At 32.3% G+C, this 20,105-nt stretch overlaps 2 protein-coding genes across 2 annotated transcripts in view; both read left to right on the forward strand.

The window, feature by feature from the left end:
- Positions 1-170: 170 nt before the first annotated feature.
- R-l (rudimentary-like) lies at positions 171-2,890 on the forward strand. Its single transcript, XM_083051978.1, has 4 exons — positions 171-406; positions 622-766; positions 873-1,356; positions 1,439-2,890. The coding sequence occupies exons 2-4, from the start codon at positions 626-628 to the stop codon at positions 2,251-2,253; spliced, it is 1,440 nt and encodes a 479-aa protein (XP_082908104.1). The 5' UTR covers positions 171-406; positions 622-625; the 3' UTR covers positions 2,254-2,890.
- Positions 2,891-3,278: 388 nt separating this feature from the next.
- Pino (protein pinocchio) overlaps positions 3,279-20,105 on the forward strand; it is a 44,957-nt gene continuing 28,130 nt past the window's right edge. The window contains exons 1-2 of the mRNA XM_083051984.1: positions 3,279-3,441; positions 3,770-3,972. Of these exons, the coding sequence (XP_082908110.1) occupies positions 3,825-3,972 (148 nt within the window). The 5' untranslated portion in view covers positions 3,279-3,441; positions 3,770-3,824. The remainder of the gene's footprint in view (positions 3,442-3,769; positions 3,973-20,105) is intronic.

Here is a 20,105-nt window from a genome sequence, read left to right on the forward strand (position 1 = left end):
TATTTTTTCAGAAATGTAATATATTTTATCATAACATATGTAATATCTTAATGCGTTTCGTTTATCTTATTGATGTAAGGAGGAAAACATTAAAAATCTATGGATTCCATAAGCGTTGCATCTGATAACAAAGATCTCTCCTTTATGTGACGTCACTGCTTGAACTTGGTCACCAAGGCCGTGGTGCAAAATCACAGATATCTATATAGATGTCTGTGTGCAAAATTCACTGCCAGTGCTGAAAATCTACAATATATGTAACGTGAACTATAGATTTTTCAGCGCTAGCAGTAAATTTTGCAACACGGCCCAAGTGGCCCAAGTAACACGTGTTTCACTTATATAAGTCTATAAGTTTTAGCAAAGTTTAGGTTAGATTTCTTACACATCTTTTCTTTTTTTTACTGTAAGTATATTTGTTTTATTCATAGTATTATTTTGTAATAAAGTGTCCAAAAATGCTAAAAGAAATTTTAATCACGTCAAAACTTGAAATTACTTGTGAATAAAAAAATACAATTGATACACAGAGAGTTATTTCGGAACAATAGGTGATCGTCGTGGGAGTGTTTAATCTTACGTATAAATTTTTGTTCTCTAACATATTTTTTTTATTTACAGAAAAATGAAAGAGTTATTGAAAAAGTTGGCCGTAGAGCTGTACGATGTCCAAGCCGTGAAATTCGGAGACTTTAAGATGAAACTCGGCTTAAGAACGCCGGTATATTTCGACCTGCGAGTGGTAATTTCGTATCCGAAATTAATGGTATATATATTTATATGTATATATTAATGATATAACACGAGAATCATGATAGATTTATACAAGATATATAATATATATGATTTATTAATTTATTACTTTATTGTAGTCTAAGTTAGCGAAAGCTCTGTGGACTCTTTCGGATGACACTACGAAAGTATCCCAAATTTGTGGGGTTCCGTACACAGCATTGCCATTAGCCACCCTGATCTCAGTGGACAATGAGATTCCGATGTTAATAAAGCGAAAGGAGGCAAAATCGTATGGCACGAAGAAGCTGATCGAAGGTGCATTTTCGCCTGGTGATAACTGTGTGATTATCGAGGACATCATCACGAGTGGTAGCAGTATTCTGGAAACTGTTGATGCTTTGAAGAAGGAACACCTGAATATAACAGAAGCGTATGTGATAATCGATAGGCAGCAAGGTGGCAGAAAGAATCTTGAGAATCATGGAATCAAGGTCAAGTGTTTATACGTGATGACGCAGCTCATGGAATATCTCCTTGAGGCCGGAAAGATTACGTCGGAAATTGTCAAGGATGTTAACGATTATCTGACAACAAATCAGGCTCCAAACGTTTCCATTCAAGGTAAATTATTCATATTTCATATTAAGATATTTCATATGTGTGACTTATATAATTTATCATTAATATTTGGTTTTGCTTATAGGCACTGTAGCTATACCGGATGATAGATTGAGACTGCCGTACAGTAAACGCGCAAAATTAGCAAAAAATCCATTAGCCTCGCAGCTGCTGGAACTAATGGAGTTTAAGCAAAGCAATCTCTGTCTGGCGGCCGATCTGAAAAAAACGGATGCGATTTTAGAGTTAGCAAATGTAGCTGGTCCTCACATAGCTGTGCTGAAGACCCACGTAGACATCATAGAAGACTTCAACGAGAATTTTATTCTTCAACTGAAGGAGTTAGCGAAGCAGCACAAGTTTCTACTGATGGAAGACCGCAAGTTTGGCGACATCGGCAACACGGTGTCGTTGCAATATAAATATGGTTCATATAAGATCGCCGAATGGGCCGATCTGATCACAGTGCATCCGGTATCCGGCGCATCCGTTATCGATGCGTTAAAGAAAGGTCTGGAGAACATCACGGAACCTCGCGGCATCTTCCTCATCGCTGAAATGTCATCCAAGGGTGCGTTGACCACCGGCGATTACCTGAAAAGCGCGGTGTCGATGGCGAAGGAGGCTTCTGATTTTGTAGTCGGCCTTGTGTGTCAATCCAATCTTTTTGCGGAATATGGACTGCTTCAATTGACGCCTGGCGTCAAGTTATACAAAAGCGATGATGGGTTAGATCAACAATATAACAATCCGGAATCGGTTATCAATGCGGGTGCTGATTTGGCTGTTGTCGGTAGAGGCATCACGGAAGCCTCCTATGGCTATTTAAAGGCTACTTTAGAATATAAAAAACAACTCTGGAATGCGTACAAAAAACGGATAAACTCATTCGATATGTGATAATAAAATATATAATTCGTAAACTATTTTTATATAATCTTTTCTCATATTACAGCTGGGTCTGTAGATTTGGCTGTTGTCGGTAGAGGCATCACGGAAGCCTCCTATGATTATTTAAAGGCTACTTTAGAATATAAAAAACAACTCTGGAATGCGTACAAAAAACGAATAAACTCATTCGATATGTGATAATAAGATATATAATTCGCAATTATTTTTATATAATCTTTTCTAATATTACAGCTGGGTTTGTAGAGTTTTTGAAATTATAATTATCTATTCTTTGTTTTGATATGCTATTTAACATATATGATTTATTTTGAAGTATTCTTTCTACAATATATAACAGATAAGCATATCGTATATAAATTATAAATTTTTATAAAACACTACAAATATAGACTACTCAGATTATAATAAAATAATACATCAAACACTGAGATCATACTGCTTAAGCATTTATCTTATTATCTATTTTTATATGACTCATAATTATAATTATATAATAAGAAAAAAAAATTATAACACTATAAAATTAATACTATACATGTCAAATTCGTTATTAGTTGATTTTTATATATGTGCACATTTATTCCATAGAGTAATTATAAGTACATATTAATTTATATGTATGCAACAACTTATTCCATAGAAGTAATAAATAAAAAAAGATGTATTATTTTTTTTAACGAAATATATACAATGTAAATACATGTAATAAATGTATAATTTTGTGTCCTTTAGAGAGATTCTGAAAATGTTCATTCTTAAAAGAGGAACTGAAAGATGCGTGATATCTCTGGCGCTAAATAAATATGGCCTTATAATGATTGTATAGAAAAATATTGTAATTTTGAGTTTGTTATTATTTCTTCGAAGTGTAAATTTTAAAAGATTCGGAAGCTTCAATTTTGTCACGCGCGAAAATTATAGGTCCGAAATCGAAAGCAGTCTGACGTTGGCCGCACATCGTCTGCTAGCGGCGATTTTCCCGCGCGATAACAGGCGTCAGGTGTCAGTCGGTCGCCGCTTCGCGTCGCGCGTGGATCATTGGGGGGAAATAACTGCGAAGGAACGTATAGCGGCTCTCTCTCTCTCTCTCTAAATCGTCCGTGAAATCGCGATACCGAATGTCGCGACGGTGACAGCAAGCTGGGAATGCCGATGTGATTATTATCATCGTTACAGGTAACAATCAACGCTATTTTCTTTGCGACAATCTCGTAACGACTTTAGCCTTTAGCCTAAAACTTGCTCAGTCACTTGAACTTGCAGCGAAAGAATTATCGTGATGGAACTGTATAGGAACGCGAACGTATGTCTTTATGTGAATAGGAGAATGAATTTCTTAGGAGAATATAAATGTCTCGTGAGAGAGTTATGTAATGACACAAACACATATATCATTTTATAACTACTAGAATGAATATCGTTGTAATAAAGTATTGTAACGTAATCGTTCGGTGTTATAATGGATGATACTTTAACGAGACGATTTGTTTTGTCTTTGTTTTAGGCTCATCTCTCTCCTTTAGGCGTGTTCTTTGTCACACAATAATACTGGCCGAAGCATGACAGAGATGACAGCACTGACGGAATTCGAGGAAAACGTGTCCTTCGACGCAGATGATCCAGACTTTGCGCCTTCGCCTTCCGTGATACAAAATGTTCTTCGTGATGTCCGACGTTTCGCGAAAAATGCCAGATTCGACGTTGAAGGTAGGAACATTTAGACACTTTATACATATAATTGTCAGCGATGCTCCGACTTATTTTAGTCCAAAATCTGTTTGAATCGTTAGGATTTGTGATAGAATTATCACACTCAAACACTTTGACGTTAGAGTTTATGTGTGTGTGTGTGGACAATATTAATACTATTATCGATTATTTCTTCCAAGTATTAAGCGATCTTACGCCATTCAAAACGACAATAATTTATGTTCTATAAATAGATACAGCGCAAAAAATTAAATCGTCAATCTCTCTTTTCTCTATTTCTTTATACATAAGAGAGAAAGAGAGAGAATAAGATATGTGATAAAATTTAAACAAGCACATTTTTTATTAAAATATTATATTTCTATTTTTTATTTGTTACATTAATTGATAATAAAAAGACTAAAAATGATACATGTTTTATACAAATTACAACGTGCGACTGTATGTATTTTTAGACTCCTCTGTTTGAAGGTTAAACTGAAAGTATCGATGCCATGCTTATGGGATGTCGAGACAAAGTACCGTTATTTCGTATTGCAATATTATAATATAGCATATGTAATACGGTCTAATTTTTCTCTTATCGTAATAGTTTTTTTTTTATTTATCTCATGCTAACGCAATTATAAATTCTTTTATAACAAAAATAAATTGGAAGAAATTAATAGTAATATATTTTATAAACTCATGAACTAAAATTTTCGAAATAAAAAATGATTCTCAAATTCTCGAATTTGTTTTTTTTTTTTTTTTTTTACTTTTATTTTGTTCGCAATAATTGAATAATTAAATAATTCTTTAACAAAAAAAAATTAAATTATTAAATATTATTGTTTTATTTTTTCATATAAGTCACATTACATTTAGTTACATCGTTGCACTTTATTCTAGAAGAAATTGCAAAGATTGCTTATCTAATCTAGTCTATAAAATATATAAAATGTTACGTATATCAAGATAAAAAGAAATTATAAGAAAACTCTAAATTAATCCAAGAAATGAGAATTTTTTGCGGGATAAAAGTTCTTGCGATATACTATCCATAAATTTTTTGCGGTGCAGTCCCAGAGGAAAGATACGTATATATTAGCGCGTGTGTAACACGCGACTCGACACACACACACATATATTATTTATATTTATATTTAAGTGATAATGCGCTGACCATTTCGGTCACGTGTAACCGATGCGTGCGATATCACGATTCAACGTTGCGGCGTGTGTAAATTTTAATATGCACGACGCAAAATTCGCGCGTTCACACGGATATTCGGTATTACTGATGAATAAAGGAAAGAGCGTTCAGCACTTATTTATGCAAATCGTTTGTACTTTCATCCTTCGATTTTCCATTCGACTGCGATGAATAAATTAATATGATGGCACGACACAGAAATGCTAGAGTTTTGCGAAGCGAAATTTTTATACGCAAGTCTTTTTAAGAGACGTTCGTTTTCTCTAATCTCGATTACGACTAGATGCAAAATTTATTGAAAAAAAAATATTCCCAAAGAATCTGCAAAATCTAGGGGAAAAAGCGTATGAATATAAATCTAAAAAAATGAGATATATTTAAAACGTGTTCATAAGAACGTCTTTAGAGATTTTAATATCGTCTGATTATATTTAGATAAGGATACCATAAACTTTGATGAGAAAATAATTAATCATCGATATATATATATAATACATCGATTATTATTATTATACGATATAGGTATTTCTGATACTTTTTTATCTGATTCAGTTATCGCTGTAGAATGTAACGAATTAAAATGACACGAGAGAAAGTATAATCTCTGTGAAATTAAATACTTCGTATTCATAAAATTAAAAATTAAAAAAATTTTTAAATTTTAAATCAAGAGAAAAGAAATCAAATTTAATTTTTTAAATATCTTGTATATCTTTTAAAACAGGCAATCTATATAAAAAAAAATATATTTATATTATATTATTATTAATTCAGAAAGATTTAACGTGGAAAAAAAGAAAGAATCTCAGAAAGAATTATGATATTTTTAAATGAAGATTCTCTCTCGAAGATCGCGGAATTTCAATTTCGTGGAATCAATTTCCGTTGTTGATTCAATTCAATTGAATCCGCGTCTATTTTTCGCATATTTTCTCGCGAGGATGAATCAGAGCGGTCAGACGAAAACGAGGATCTTCTCGGAAGGATCGGACATGAGACACGACGCGACGTTCCTTATCTTTGTGCGTCTCGCCCCGCGACTCTATTATTATATTATACTACATGCATACACAGACACGCGCGCGCACGCGAAGGGCACGAAACTCGATCTACAGACAAAATTGGATCCACGCCGGCTATCGCCTTTCTTCCCGAGAACTCGACGTGTGGCGGAGCCGACGCCGGTGGTGCGGTGTTAAATATACGTCTCCACGTGCACTAATCATGTAGATAAAGAGTTCCCTTATTATGATAGAGGGGAAAAGAGAGTGCACACAACAGACGCTCCCTTATTCCGAAGGGTATCATTTGAGTTTCCTGCAGATTCATCGCGTTTTGCTCTTGCAATTCCCCAAAGTTGACGAGTTTATTATACAAGAAAGAAATGTGTTAATATAATTAACGTTATATATAATTATAGTATCATCGTTTAGTTGTATATTTTATTAATATTGTGTGTTTCTCAAGAAACATAAAATTTTAAAATTTATTTCTTAATTTTTTATTAAATAAATATAATATTGTATTTTATGTTTTATATATTTTATTTGATATTTTAATTTTTAGATAAAAAATAGTCAATTGTTAGAATTAATTTTTTGTTTATAATTTAATTGTGTGACACGTATAGCAGTTCTCTAGCATATCAACTGCATTTTGATTTCACATAATCACTCATTAGATGGCGATCAAGAAGTCTTTCTTTTCTTTTTTTATAAATAAGAAAACAAATAATAACAATTCTTACAAAAAGTAGTCACTAATATTTTTTTATTGCATATCTTATGAAATAAGTAAAACATTTTACAATTTCTGATTTCTCAAAATTGTAGTTTTTTTTTAAAAAGATAAGTATAATAATTAAACACAATGTGTTTCGGTATAATTTTTTTAACACGGAAAGAGAGAGAGAAAGAAATCATCACAAAGTTAATTTAATCGACTTTAATTTTATTAAAATCGATTTTTTGGGAGGGTGTTTCGTTCTTTTATAACATATGTTTTGCCTCTTTGCATAAGGCATTCTTTTGTTACTTAATAATGTCGGCTTTTATCACCGTAGCGCAATATCTCGCCACATTTAATTACTGATTGATGGAAAAGAAAAAGAATTGCTGAAAAGAATATCCTGATAAAAAACGAACAAGTTCAAGTTCAAGAGAGATTAAATTACGCATGCATGTGTGCTCTGAGTGATCTTCATCTCTTCATTGCACACGTGATTCTTTTATGTCCTCCAGTTTGGTGTAACACACACGTGAAATCCACCCACCAGGATCTTTAGTTCTATTATAATCATGATGCTCCACGAGCCACCTAATGAGATCTACATATTTTTCTCTCTTTTTTTAATTTTAAATGAAATAAATATAATCAAGCATCGATGACAGAAAAAAGGAGAACAAATTTAGAAAAATACAATTAAATAAACGGATGGCGCGTGTGACATTTGTTGCTTTTGCTTCGTTTCTTCGTTTTTTTTATTTTCATGGATATATTACGAGTTTCATCATCTCTTCTCACAGAAAAGTTCAAAATATTAGTATTTGTTTCTCGTGGGTAAAAATTTTCCGTGGAAACAGAAAGTTGCCGGGTTTATCGAAGACCCCCTGCGCACTTACATGCGATAACCTCTTTCTATTTTCACTTTGGCGCCAATGATAACAGTAATAAATCATCCTGTATTCTGTGTGCATCTCAGAAATGTCTTAGACTTCGCGTGCTTTCTCTCGATTTATCTCTGCAAAATTAGCATCTCGTTTTCGATACAATCGACGAAATTCTGGCTTCTCTCATTTTAAAAAGAACTCGGGTGATTAAAAATTAAGGGTGGATTTGAAAGAAATTAAATTGCCGACTTTACGTTTTGTCATATGAATAATGACAATAATTTTATTTCAATTAGGATCAAAACGGTAAAAATTGAATTTCTTATTTTTTACATCTCTAATTACACTTACAGTTTTTTATTTTTTTTCATTGTAACTCTAAAAATTATTTTTATCAGAAAATTGATTATTATTTTGAATGAGAAAAAGCGTTTAAGTGTCAATGATTCGCACGTTATCGATCACGTGACTGTCGAAAGACCTCGAGATATGCGCGGTAAATTTATCCCACAGCAATATACAAACTCTTCGCTCTTAGCGTTCACGCGCTGTAATAATCCAAAGTGCAGCGTCTAGACGCGAATCACTTTTTTTCTTCGTGACCACGACGACGACCGATATACCCGAACAATCCAGCGCGAGAGACCGCAATTCGGAGTTTGATCGCGTTAAAAAAAAAAAAAAAAAAAAAACGTTATTGCGTAGAAGCAAGAATAGTCAAACATGATACTATATATATGCCCGACGACGTCGGAAACGTTGCATATCTATATCGACATAAATAAAGGTAAAAATGTGGCCGTTTTTCGTTGTTTACCTTTATTATTAAACATTGCACGCACGTGGCTTGCAACGTTGTGGTTATTTGCAAACAGCCGCGCGCAGCGAAATATGAATATTTATTCGAGTCATCGCGGATGTACCTTTGCATCGTTAGCGCGACATTCGACATGGATCTGGCTTGCTATTATTGATTATACGGACGATCCTCGCCTGCAGCATGTGATATCGCGAAGCTTTCATCGAATCGTGTTCGTCGATAATAATTCGATCACGTTTCTGCTGGATGCACGATACACGATGTCGATTGTAATTTTGCGTAGCCTCGCGTTATGCAAGCGCCAGGAACGGACGATAATTATGTAATACTTTAGCGCGATATTAATATAATATATTACGGAAAAATATTTTTTTTTACTCTCTCGTTGCCCCTTTTATCAGATGAACTTCATCCTCGAATATGAATAAATAAAAATATATTTTAATAAAATTCATTGAACTCCCTTATAAAATGTATTCAATCGAATTTAATTGTTATCAAAGTCGCTTTGCAAAAAGAATCTCTTTCTCTCGGCATATTGTTTTGCACGTGTGTGTGTGTGTGTGTGTAGGGAAGTTGTATTCAATTCTTTCTCGCTGAGGATGGTCTGTTTCCCATAATATATTATTGATTCGAGAAACTGAATTAGAGAATATGCGGAGGCGAGCATAGTTACAACATGAGACACAGTATGAATCAAACCTAATATATCTCCTAGGAATCGCTTTTGTCCGAGTAACGTCAAACTCTTTATCGGAGTGATCCACTTAATGAGACGGAGGCGTTAGATAGGTGCAATGTCAAGTTCAATACAGTGAATGCCGTGATAATCATTGCTGTTACAATACTGCATTCCATTTCATTGATATGCATATAAATATATTATCAATATATATTTTATATTTGCATATTTCGTTAAGAAAATATTAAATTCCTACACTGACAATAAGTGAATTATACAATTATTATAATCTCTTAAAATTTACCCTGAAAATCATGGTAATCGTGGGACAATATGGTATGAAAAGAATTTTATTAGAATTTTTCTCATTAATATTTCTCACAATAAAAATAATATCTACTGATAGATATCACAATAAAATATAAAACATATTTGATTAATTTTACTAAACTGCATAGTAAAAAAATTGATCAAACATTTTTTATATATTTTATTGTAATAGATATTATTTTTATTGTGATAAATATTAATCAGAGAAATTCTCATAAAATTCTTTACCATATTGTCCCACGATTATCATGATTTTCAGGATAAATTCTAAGAAAAAATTCTCTCTGTGTAGAGTGAAAGAAATAAAATAAAAAACGTTTTTATTATAGCAATAAAATAAAATTACACCGTTTAATAAGAAACAAAATATAAATATGTGATTAAGAGGGAGAAATTTATAAAAGCGTTAATAATAATTCTATTTAATTTTAATGACATCCTTTTTTTAAATTATCTGCTTCTCTTGCGTGATTTAAACGGAGCTGAGCACGCGATTTCGAGATTGTGCAGTGTCAATAATGATCCTCGTCTTGTGGGTACCGGGGGAGATAAGTCTGATGAAAATACAACGACTCACGAGGAGGTCTGATAACCTCATCGAAACTTCTTTTCACCTCTTTATTGTCGACATTTAAATTGTTTTCGTTATCGAATGTTTATTTGCATAATATGCGCATGTTTTGTCGCGGGTGTGTTGGTGGCATGGCGTGACATTTACGTAGAAAATTGTGTAATAACTTTATCACACACACAGTTTACAGCAGAGGTTTTATTTTCGAAGATAACAACTCGCCAGCTCTTTGACATTACCGTTAACCTCATATCATTTTCAATAACCGAGGTATCATTTTACAATCGTTACACAAATTACATTCCTTTGTCTCACGGTGGACAAAAGGGACCCACAGAGTGTAGGTACTTTAGACTTTTTTAATAGATATGTCTAGAAATCATTTTTTTTTAAATATATACATTGATATATAAATTTATGTAATTTTATTTATAGTTTTTTTTAATTATAAAATAGAGAATGTACTTTCTTTGATATTTTTAATGGCAACAAAATCTTGTTCCGGAGAGATACGTAGAAAATGCAATATGCTCTCTCTCTCTTTTCTCGCATTTTACATGCATCATGCATATATCGAACAAAAACGAACTGTCGAGATGCTCTTTCGGAACATTTACTAATGTGTGAACACACTTCTTGCTCTATTAAATTTTTATTTAACGCTCCAATCGCGTTATAGTGTTATCTCGCGATTTTACCTCGAGACTAAATCGCGAGGGGTGTCTCACTCATCAAAAATTTGTACATGTATTGCGAATTACCGAGATTCTAAGTAATTCCATGTAATGCGCCATATAATTCTAAGTAATGTGACAGAATGCGTGTAATTCGTTTTTTAAAATAAAATACAATATTTAAATATTAGTACTGTTTAATTTAGTAAGAAAAGTGTAATTAGAATGATTATAAAAAGAAATGTTAAGAAAACTAAATTTATGAGATATTGTAAATCATATAGTACTACTGTATTATGCAAAAAAATTTAAAATTAATATTGCAAATATTTAGTTGGAACACCTAAATTAAAATATTATATTATAATTAAGATATAACAAGAAGTTACGCATTTCCAATTATAAATTTAAAAAAATGTCTTATTTTAAACTTTGTGATTAAAAAATTCAGAAATTTTTAAAAATCAACTTAAAAAAAACGTTTTTAATAAAAATTTCTTTTATATATAAACTTGAACACACAAAATACAAATAAAATTAGATTAGATCTGAACAAATTAAATATCAAATATTAATGATTTCATAAATTATAATATTAAATAAAATATATATTTAAAAAACGTCATAACATTATTTTTACTTTTTAAGACGTTTTAATCTCGTCTGGGTTATTATTATTTTGTGCTTGTAAATTGTTAATCAATGCGCAGTAATGTGTAATTCCAGAAAAAATGTACATGTATTGCGACAGTGAGACATCCCTCGCCAAATCGCTTCTGCCTTCTCTCCGTGAAGAGAATATTTGTATATGCCTTAATTTAATTTATTCATACAATTGTTTATTCTCACATTTATTTTGCCTTCTTCATTCCGGGATAAACTTCCGGGATGAGTCGCGAGTGGACCGTGATAAACATCACCTTTGTCTCGCTATGAACGTGAGATGAATATTAAAGACCTCTTCTCGAGGTCTCCTACGTAAGGTTCTACGTAATTCAATTTATGCGGTCTCTGCGTAAAGCACAAAGTGACAACATAAGTACTTGAGAAATAGTTTGTCATTCATTCACCATACTTGCGTTTAACACTACTCATTATAATTTTTAATTCTTCTCGTACGTCACAAAATTCGTTGTTAACAAGTTTTTTTTCCTCTCTACGCTTATTGAAAATATATATACGTCAGTGAGACGAATGATCGAATAGTACTTTCTCTTTTCTAAAATAACCATAAATAATATTGTTAAATGCAGAGGATATATTGGATTTAATTGATTAATTTAAAATTCTTGAAATTGCTATTAAAGGGGTCATTCACGGACTGTAATTCTGTCGGCAGACTTCAAACGAAATTCTTTCTTAGGACGGTCTATTTTAGCGTGGGCTCTCCTCTATACATATAATAGAAATAACGCGAAAACACGTACATATACACTTCACGTACACTTGCTCCAATACGCATACATGCGCGAGAATAAGCAATTTCCTTAAACGAAGGAAGTGGGCAAGTACCTAACCTTCTCTCCATTAGGGGTCACAACCTGAATGGCGCTTTACGAGCAGTAAAATGCATTCACGTGATTGACGCGTGCTGCTTCCAAGCAACTCGATTCTTTGCGTTGTAAATAATATTAATATTTGTAAATTTTTGTGAAATTTAATTGGTACTTATCCACGTAGATTTCAATTTGTATCCTTAATCTTATTAAAATTGATTCTAAAATGTTAATTCACGCAATATTCTGGGGTATATGATATATAAAATGTGTAATATATCTTATATATGTATATACTAGATATAATATAAAATTAAAAAACAAAACTTTTTTTATGTAAAATATATATATTTGCTATAAACTTTTCTTTACTCTAAAATTTCGAGAAAGTATGCCTAATATATCTGCAAAGCACATTAATTAAAGAAAGAATATTGTACGTGTTAGTCGACTTTGATCTAAAATTCTTAATATATTTAAAGTTGGATCATTAACCGATGAAGAATCCAATGAATATATGATGTTTTTATTGTGGTCTATCTCGATTCACCTGTAAAGTTTGTTCTGACGGAAAAGAAAACATTATACAAAGTAGAAAGTCTATTTTTAGTAGTAGTGTTCTACGTCGTGCATCTTTTATTAGCTAAGCATTTTACATTCAAAAACATTTTTGATAGAATTGCTGATAACTTGATTTGCATGCGCGAAATTGTTCTTCAAAGAATTCGCGCTCGTGTGCGTAATTTTGTGTATCGATATGATTTATTATCGATTTTAAATATAGATTGATTGATTTTGTATATATAATAATATAAATTTTACGTAGAGTGAGAGAGTTCCTGTCTTTGTTTCTTTTAATATTTTAATCAAAACAATTCTTTGTTTATATGACAAATTTGATGAAAAATTATGTCGATCAAATTTCGATCTCAAATATCTTGACGCTTTAATTGCAAATAAATCGTAAATTAGATATTAATTGACCTAATAAGTTCAATTTATTTTGAAGGGTAGTAATAGATAGTAATAGTTTGTATCTGTAATTTGTATAATCCCGTCTCACACACACTTAACTATTTTCTCAGATATTAATGTGTAATAAAATGATTCTGCTTCGTTTGCTTTCAATGTGAAATCACCTAATTGCTGGCGAAGCAATTTGTCTCGCGATATTTGAAATGAGCCGCGTTAAGAAAATAATAGCGATGTCATTGTGTTTACGGGCTATACCACGTGTTTATGGCGAAACCGCACCGTACGTTCCCGTATGTCGACTTTATTGCGCGCTAATAAATTAAACTTATATTTAGTCACCAATCAACAGGCTTGTTTAAGACTAGCAGTTTGCAAGAACACGACATAAAGAGATTTCCAGTTTACTCGAATAATTATTCCGCTTCGCGCATTTATTTTTCACTTTGAATATACGTGTATACTATACATATATACACTTAATAACAAGTCCTATTTTTGGAAATTGTTTAAATGGCAAATTTTTTAGCTTTGTTCAAACTTTTTATACAAGCACAAGTATATTTTCTTGTTCTAAAATTATTACGTTATACATAAGTATATATGTCTAATCGCGAATATTTTTTTTATTTAAGATTTTTATAAAGATTTTCACTTATGAGCAGGTATTTATTTATGAAGGATATCTGTTGTCAGGCATCTTTTTAACGAAAACTTGAAGATTTATATTCTTTCTTTTCCACACGTCAGTGCAGTATACTCATTTTAGAATTCTTTGGTAAATAATTATATTGACAATATTTACTGACGTGTGATAGAGATTCCTATTTTTGCGAGTATAGCTGCAGTTACATGACAGTCATCGATCTCGAGTTCTGTCTGAAACCGTTACATCGGAGAGAAAAAAAAGAAGTATTTTACGAAGCAGTTTATCTCAGGTGTTTGAACTCGGCTGAAATGTCAGATAATGAGCGCATTTGGAAAAGTTCTTTGTTGCAATTCTCGCTGGCACACTATCACGCTCGTCATCGTCGACCTCGAATTTCGCAACGGCACACGCGTGAAACGTGGTTGCGAACGCGCTGTAAAATCGTTTATCTGATAAGCAAAAGGTGGCCGCGTTCTTATGGTAGTCGATTTCCTTCCCGCGCTCCTTTACTCGATAATAACTTAATGAGCATTGATAATTTAAAGATATCGAGTACGTGACGTCGAGGCGAACCTGTCTTTGTCACGCTTATTGCCAGAGGATAAGAAACATTATTAAGTGACAAGCGAGTCAAATTTTATGTCACGAAACTTAGGGGGTAACGACAGGAAATCAATTATTATCTTTAGACATTATAGAATACTTCAGACTTATATAATATGATAAATAAAACATGAATATGATTGTAAATATATATGAATATTTCAAAATTTCTATGCAAATATATATAAATTATTTGTTTAGTTTAGTCTCATTAAAATATATATTTATATATAGAGAGAGAGAGAGCACGCGCATTTTTTATATTGAATATATACATATATATGTGTTTATAAATTAATAATTGCGAAATTCCAGAATAAAATTTGTGTATAGTTATTTTTTATTATAATTACGCATTAAAAACTAAAAACAGATATCTTTCGAATAAAGATTTATGGAAATACATGTAATCTTGGAAAAAAAAAGATTTCTCGGATTTAAGGCATCGACATCATTTATATGTACAAATGTTTCCAATATAAATGTCATATTTTCTGTTTCTACGAAAGAGAAGCTCGGCTTACATATATATATGTGAGAAATGAGAAATGAGAAATCGGAAGAGATTGTTGCATCAAAAAACTGGCAAGTTGACAATTTCTGTGATGATAGCGTTGTCTGGCTTCGACCAACACATATACAGTTCTGAATTTCATGCATGCGAGATAAATCACGCAGTTGAGACAGAAATTTGCTGCGTTTATTGCGGCCATGCACGCGCCGCAAAAGTGATTTGCATCCGATGAATATGATGAAATTATGCGAGAGCTAACAGACGAATCAGAGCGAAAAGACGCGAGTTGATATCTCTATTTCGCGAGCAGTGAAATTGAACAAAGATGAAGACTTTCTCCGCTTGTGTGAACCGATAACACAACCGCGCGCAGGACCTATGACCTCGGACCTATGATCTCAGTTTTTAATACTCGCGTAGGAAGATTCCGATTCTATTTGGTTTCCGTAATTTGCTTCCATTTAGTTCCGCTTTGCCGCTGTCAAACGAACTCGTTAATTTCGATATTAATTTTGAATCTCTCATGAATTTGCTTTGTGAAGCCAACAATTTGAATTTGTCTATCTATGTCTTCACAATCCTGACATTTTTTAAGGGAAAAATTAAATTGCGCTCAGCCAAAAAATATTCGCCTGTCATATAAATATTGTTTGATAAAATTAAATTTTCAAAAGTTATTTGAGAATTTTGTAGATATAAAAAAGATAATGATTATATTCCATATTTTATGTACGCATCAACGTATCATATTAAAGTTAGGTGCTGTCACATATATATATATATATATATCGGTTTCGGATTTAAATATTTTATAAAACGCTCAATCGTTAGATAATGTTTGCAGCATATAATAAATAATAATTTTATAAATCCATATATATAGGTATTATGTATGCACGATTATATCATAATTCACGAATCACGTTGAATAGCACCCGAGGTCGAAGGTAAATTTAATAATCACCCATTTCCGCATTCCTTTTACAATATATAATTTCTTTTACTATTCTTAAATCAAGAATTATATAATATCTCCCGAGACCCTTTTAACCAAAGAATAATCAAAAGTGAATAATTGAAGAAACCGATATAAAAGGAATCAGCTAAAACGTTCTTGTATCATTATGCAAATTCGCGAGCATGCATTTCCTATATCGATCAATAGTGTAATTTTTATCATCGCGAATTCTTTTCGTGAAGGAGTAATGCGGCAGTGGCGAGACGTTCCAGATAAATTCTTCACGAATTAAAAATATGCAGAAAGAGACTGCGCTCGCGTACGTGACACAAGGACGTCTCGATCAAGTACCGAGTCTCTTGACGAAGTTGCGGAAAGTCCATCGCGGAAAAGCGATCGCGTCGTAATAAATTTCTCGGGCGAATCGATGAGGCGCGAGGAGATGCCTCGGGGAAAATTCAGCGGATCGAAGGAGCGAGGCCAAGCCGGATAACACGCTCGTTTGTGTGCTTGGCCCCTTTTGCCTTGTTAAATAAAATATAAGATCGCGCGGCACGCAATGGCACGGACCATTTATTTACTTCGTACCATTCGTACAGGTCGTACTGCGGTATGCGATTATTGAAAAGATCATCCTCGTTCCTTCGGTCGCCGGTTTTGAAAGCGACGCACGCGAATCGCCAGGTGACTCGCCGGAAACGAGATATTCGAGTAATTTAAGGGACCATTCATAATTTATGATTTATCACGATTAAATTTTTAATTAAGATCAAAAGAAAACCATCATTGTTCAAATTTTTTTAACATTGAATAGATTGGAAATTAAATTAGACTTGACATTAACAATTTTTTGAACGAGATTCTTTCTCGATTCTCGTCCCGAGACTTTCAAGTTCGTTCGCCGTCTAAGGTCGATCGTAATGAAACGGTATACACGTATAATCCATTTATGGAAAAATTGTATAATTTAGCGGCGATGTAAAAAAGCTCCGGTTTTACGTGCATCGTTCACGAACATCGTGCGGATTGACATTAGTTATGATCACGAGATTTTTATAAGCCATTGTGTGGATAGAATAGTATAGTATAAATCGCGACTAAAGAAAAATGTTGCGTGTTCACTTATTAACTTTAAAACACAATCATAAATATTATTTATAACATAATAATATAACATATTTTATGAATTCTTTGAATATTATGGATTTATAAAAAATATCAGTGCGCAGGGAAAAGCTGGGGTTTACATCAAGTTCTTTGTGGTTCGACTAATATAGATTTAAATTAAAAATTAATTAATAAAATATGTATTTTTATAAGCCATTGTGTGGATAGAATAGTATAGTATAAATCGCGACTAAAGAAAAATGTTGCGTGTTCACTTATTAACTTTAAAACACAATCATAAATATTATTTATAACATAATAATATAACATATTTTATGAATTCTTTGAATATTATGGATTTATAAAAAATATCAGTGCGCAGGGAAAAGCTGGGGTTTACATCAAGTTCTTTGTGGTTCGACTAATATAGATTTAAATTAAAAATTAATTAATAAAATATGTATTTTGATAAGCCAAATTTTAAGAGAATCACCCTTTTTGGCAAGTTTAAGAAAGGTGAATGCATCGAAAATCTTCGTAACAAACGTACAGTCGCGCAAGCGTTAAGGACGTCTAAACGCATATGAAAAGTGCATCGACATTGACGCGTACGGTGCGTCGTACGGCTTATCGCTCGTCGCTCATTAATCCAATGTACCTTAATCGAGTTAGTCGGGGAAAGCGTTTCAAGGTCGCGATTTATTGCCTCGATCGCGGATGATGGGAATTAAGGCTCGCGCGCGAACCAACCATGAATGCGCAACTCAAAAGATGCAAGATCGAATCTTTTTCTCTTGTAAAAATTTGCCACTTTATTCATAATAGGACAAATCTAAAATTGATGAAATGAAGGCTAATAAAAGATATTGGCTCTAAAAAATTAATATAAAATTTTATTTAATTTCCAATCTAATACTCTGTTATTAGAACCAACAATTATTAGATTCTAGAACTGCATTTGATTAATTTTTTTATATTAGACGTGTAAAAGTGGCTTGTATCGACATGTAAAACATTAGTAATTGTTGTTCACGTACATACGAAGTCCTCGCCGGAGGATACTCGATATATCAAGTATTTTGAAATGACGGAAGTAGAGTTCCAAGGACCGTATGCAAGGTTCGTATGCGCTTTTACGTGCATTCCTCGCAAAATAATAACATCAGTATTCTCCGAGCATTCTCTTCCTGCTTCGTCAAGTCTTAAATAGCTTAAATTTTTGAACCAGTTTTCTTTTATAAATGAGTTTTCACAAACCGGTTTATTAAAAAACTTCCAGAGAAGTCTTCTGTATTTATGCGGAAAAAACTCCCATACAGAAAGAGTTCATTTTGAGCGGTCAGAAGATGAGATTGAAAGAATTTTATGCGAATCACGCGGAGATTAACGAGGATCTTGTTTCTTTTCTTCTTCTTTTTGTGTTTTCCGAGAAGGTTAACGGCTTGGGAACTGAACCTGTAACCTGCACAACGGCCTTGAGAGGTCGAGAACTCGTTTCAACATAGGATTGGTTGGTTATATGTTGATATTGTTCTATGCGGTAGCTTTTCTTTTCAAAAATTTGTATTTTTGTTAATGTGGAATATTTTTTTCTGGGAATATCTTGGGAAACGTTTCTTTTTAGGATTAAAATGCTATCAGAAACATTAATTTTTTCTATATCTGCTCTTGCCAATATTTTATTTTAATTTCTGCAGAATATATTACTCGATGGTCGTATTTCACCTCGTGTCATATATTTGAGAAATATTATATTGCTTCTCGATAATATTTGCTGTATAATATAATATATATTTAAATCTCTATAAGATAAAGAGTTTGAGATATTTATCTCTCTACAAGATAAAGAGTTTGACATATGTTTTAAGAAAATCTCATAAAAACATGTATAACGTTGGAATGATTCTATTTTTGACTTGAATTGTGCAATGCGCATTTGTCTTTCGTTAAAAAAAATTAAGAGAAGAGCTAATTTATATGATAATAGGTTTTTTATTACTTTTATCCTATTAAAAAGAATTCAGTATAAATCTCATAAAATCACATATAAGTAGAAACAAGATCGATGAATGTACATAAAGCATGCAAATATTTTTTTCTCAGTATATTTGCAAGTTTTTAACGCTTTCTAGAAATCGGTTTACCTTTCCGTAGAAACGATGAGAAATTTGTGACATATCTGTTTTTCCTGAAAAGAGCGGCGTATAAGCATTTTATTGTGTTTGCTTTTATGCTTTGAGAAATGTGCATTTTACTGCAATCTTGCAAGTGCATTAAGCAGATTAAATGGCGCTTCGCGGACTTGGTATATACATTCGTGTTTGTGTGTGTAATGTATACGTTCACCGATGTTGTTTCCACTTATATGCGATTTGTACTGAATTCGTTTTAATAGAAAAAAATAAGAAAAAATCTATTACCGTGAAAATCGGCTTTTCTCTAGATTTCTTTTAAAATGTTTATAATAACGCATCTCTTGTGTAGTTTTTCACATTTATTATTTACTATTTATGCATATTCTAAATATTCTTATTAATTACCGTGCGACATATAAAATGTTGGGATTAAATGTTTTAAAAATGTCAAAAAATTATTTAGAAGCATTTTATTTAAGAAATAAGTTACTTTTGTATTATTCTGATAATAAATATAAGCTATAAAAATTTATTTTTAGATTCTGCTTTTGTTTTCTTCTAATTAAAAAATTTTATTGAATTTGTGAAAAATATTTGATCAAATATATCAATCCCTAATAAAATATTAAAATATAGGAATAAAAGCGTATAATATGTATATGTATATATTGATCGACATTGTTTTATTAACTTTTGTTTTTATCGTGGCTTGAGATCACTACGCTTTTTCGGTGTTTCGCCTGTTCCTTCGCGCGTGCGCGCGATGCATTCGTGAGGTTGTTGCTTGCATTGTGGAATGCAGACGCGCGGAGGGA

Source organism: Prenolepis imparis, unplaced genomic scaffold (genome assembly GCF_030444845.1).
Source record: "Prenolepis imparis isolate NDT839.2.m4 unplaced genomic scaffold, iyPreImpa1.0 SCAF_12, whole genome shotgun sequence".
Taxonomy (NCBI): domain Eukaryota; kingdom Metazoa; phylum Arthropoda; class Insecta; order Hymenoptera; family Formicidae; genus Prenolepis; species Prenolepis imparis.

Bases quoted from the DNA above. Each gene is read 5' to 3' on its own strand.
- R-l (XM_083051978.1), top strand. From the start codon at position 626: ATGAAAGAGTTATTGAAAAAGTTGGCCGTAGAGCTGTACGATGTCCAA. The intron at 767-872 runs GTATATATATTT...ACTTTATTGTAG, and splicing joins TTTCGTATCCGAAATTAATG to TCTAAGTTAGCGAAAGCTCT. The intron at 1,357-1,438 runs GTAAATTATTCA...TTTTGCTTATAG, and splicing joins TCCAAACGTTTCCATTCAAG to GCACTGTAGCTATACCGGAT.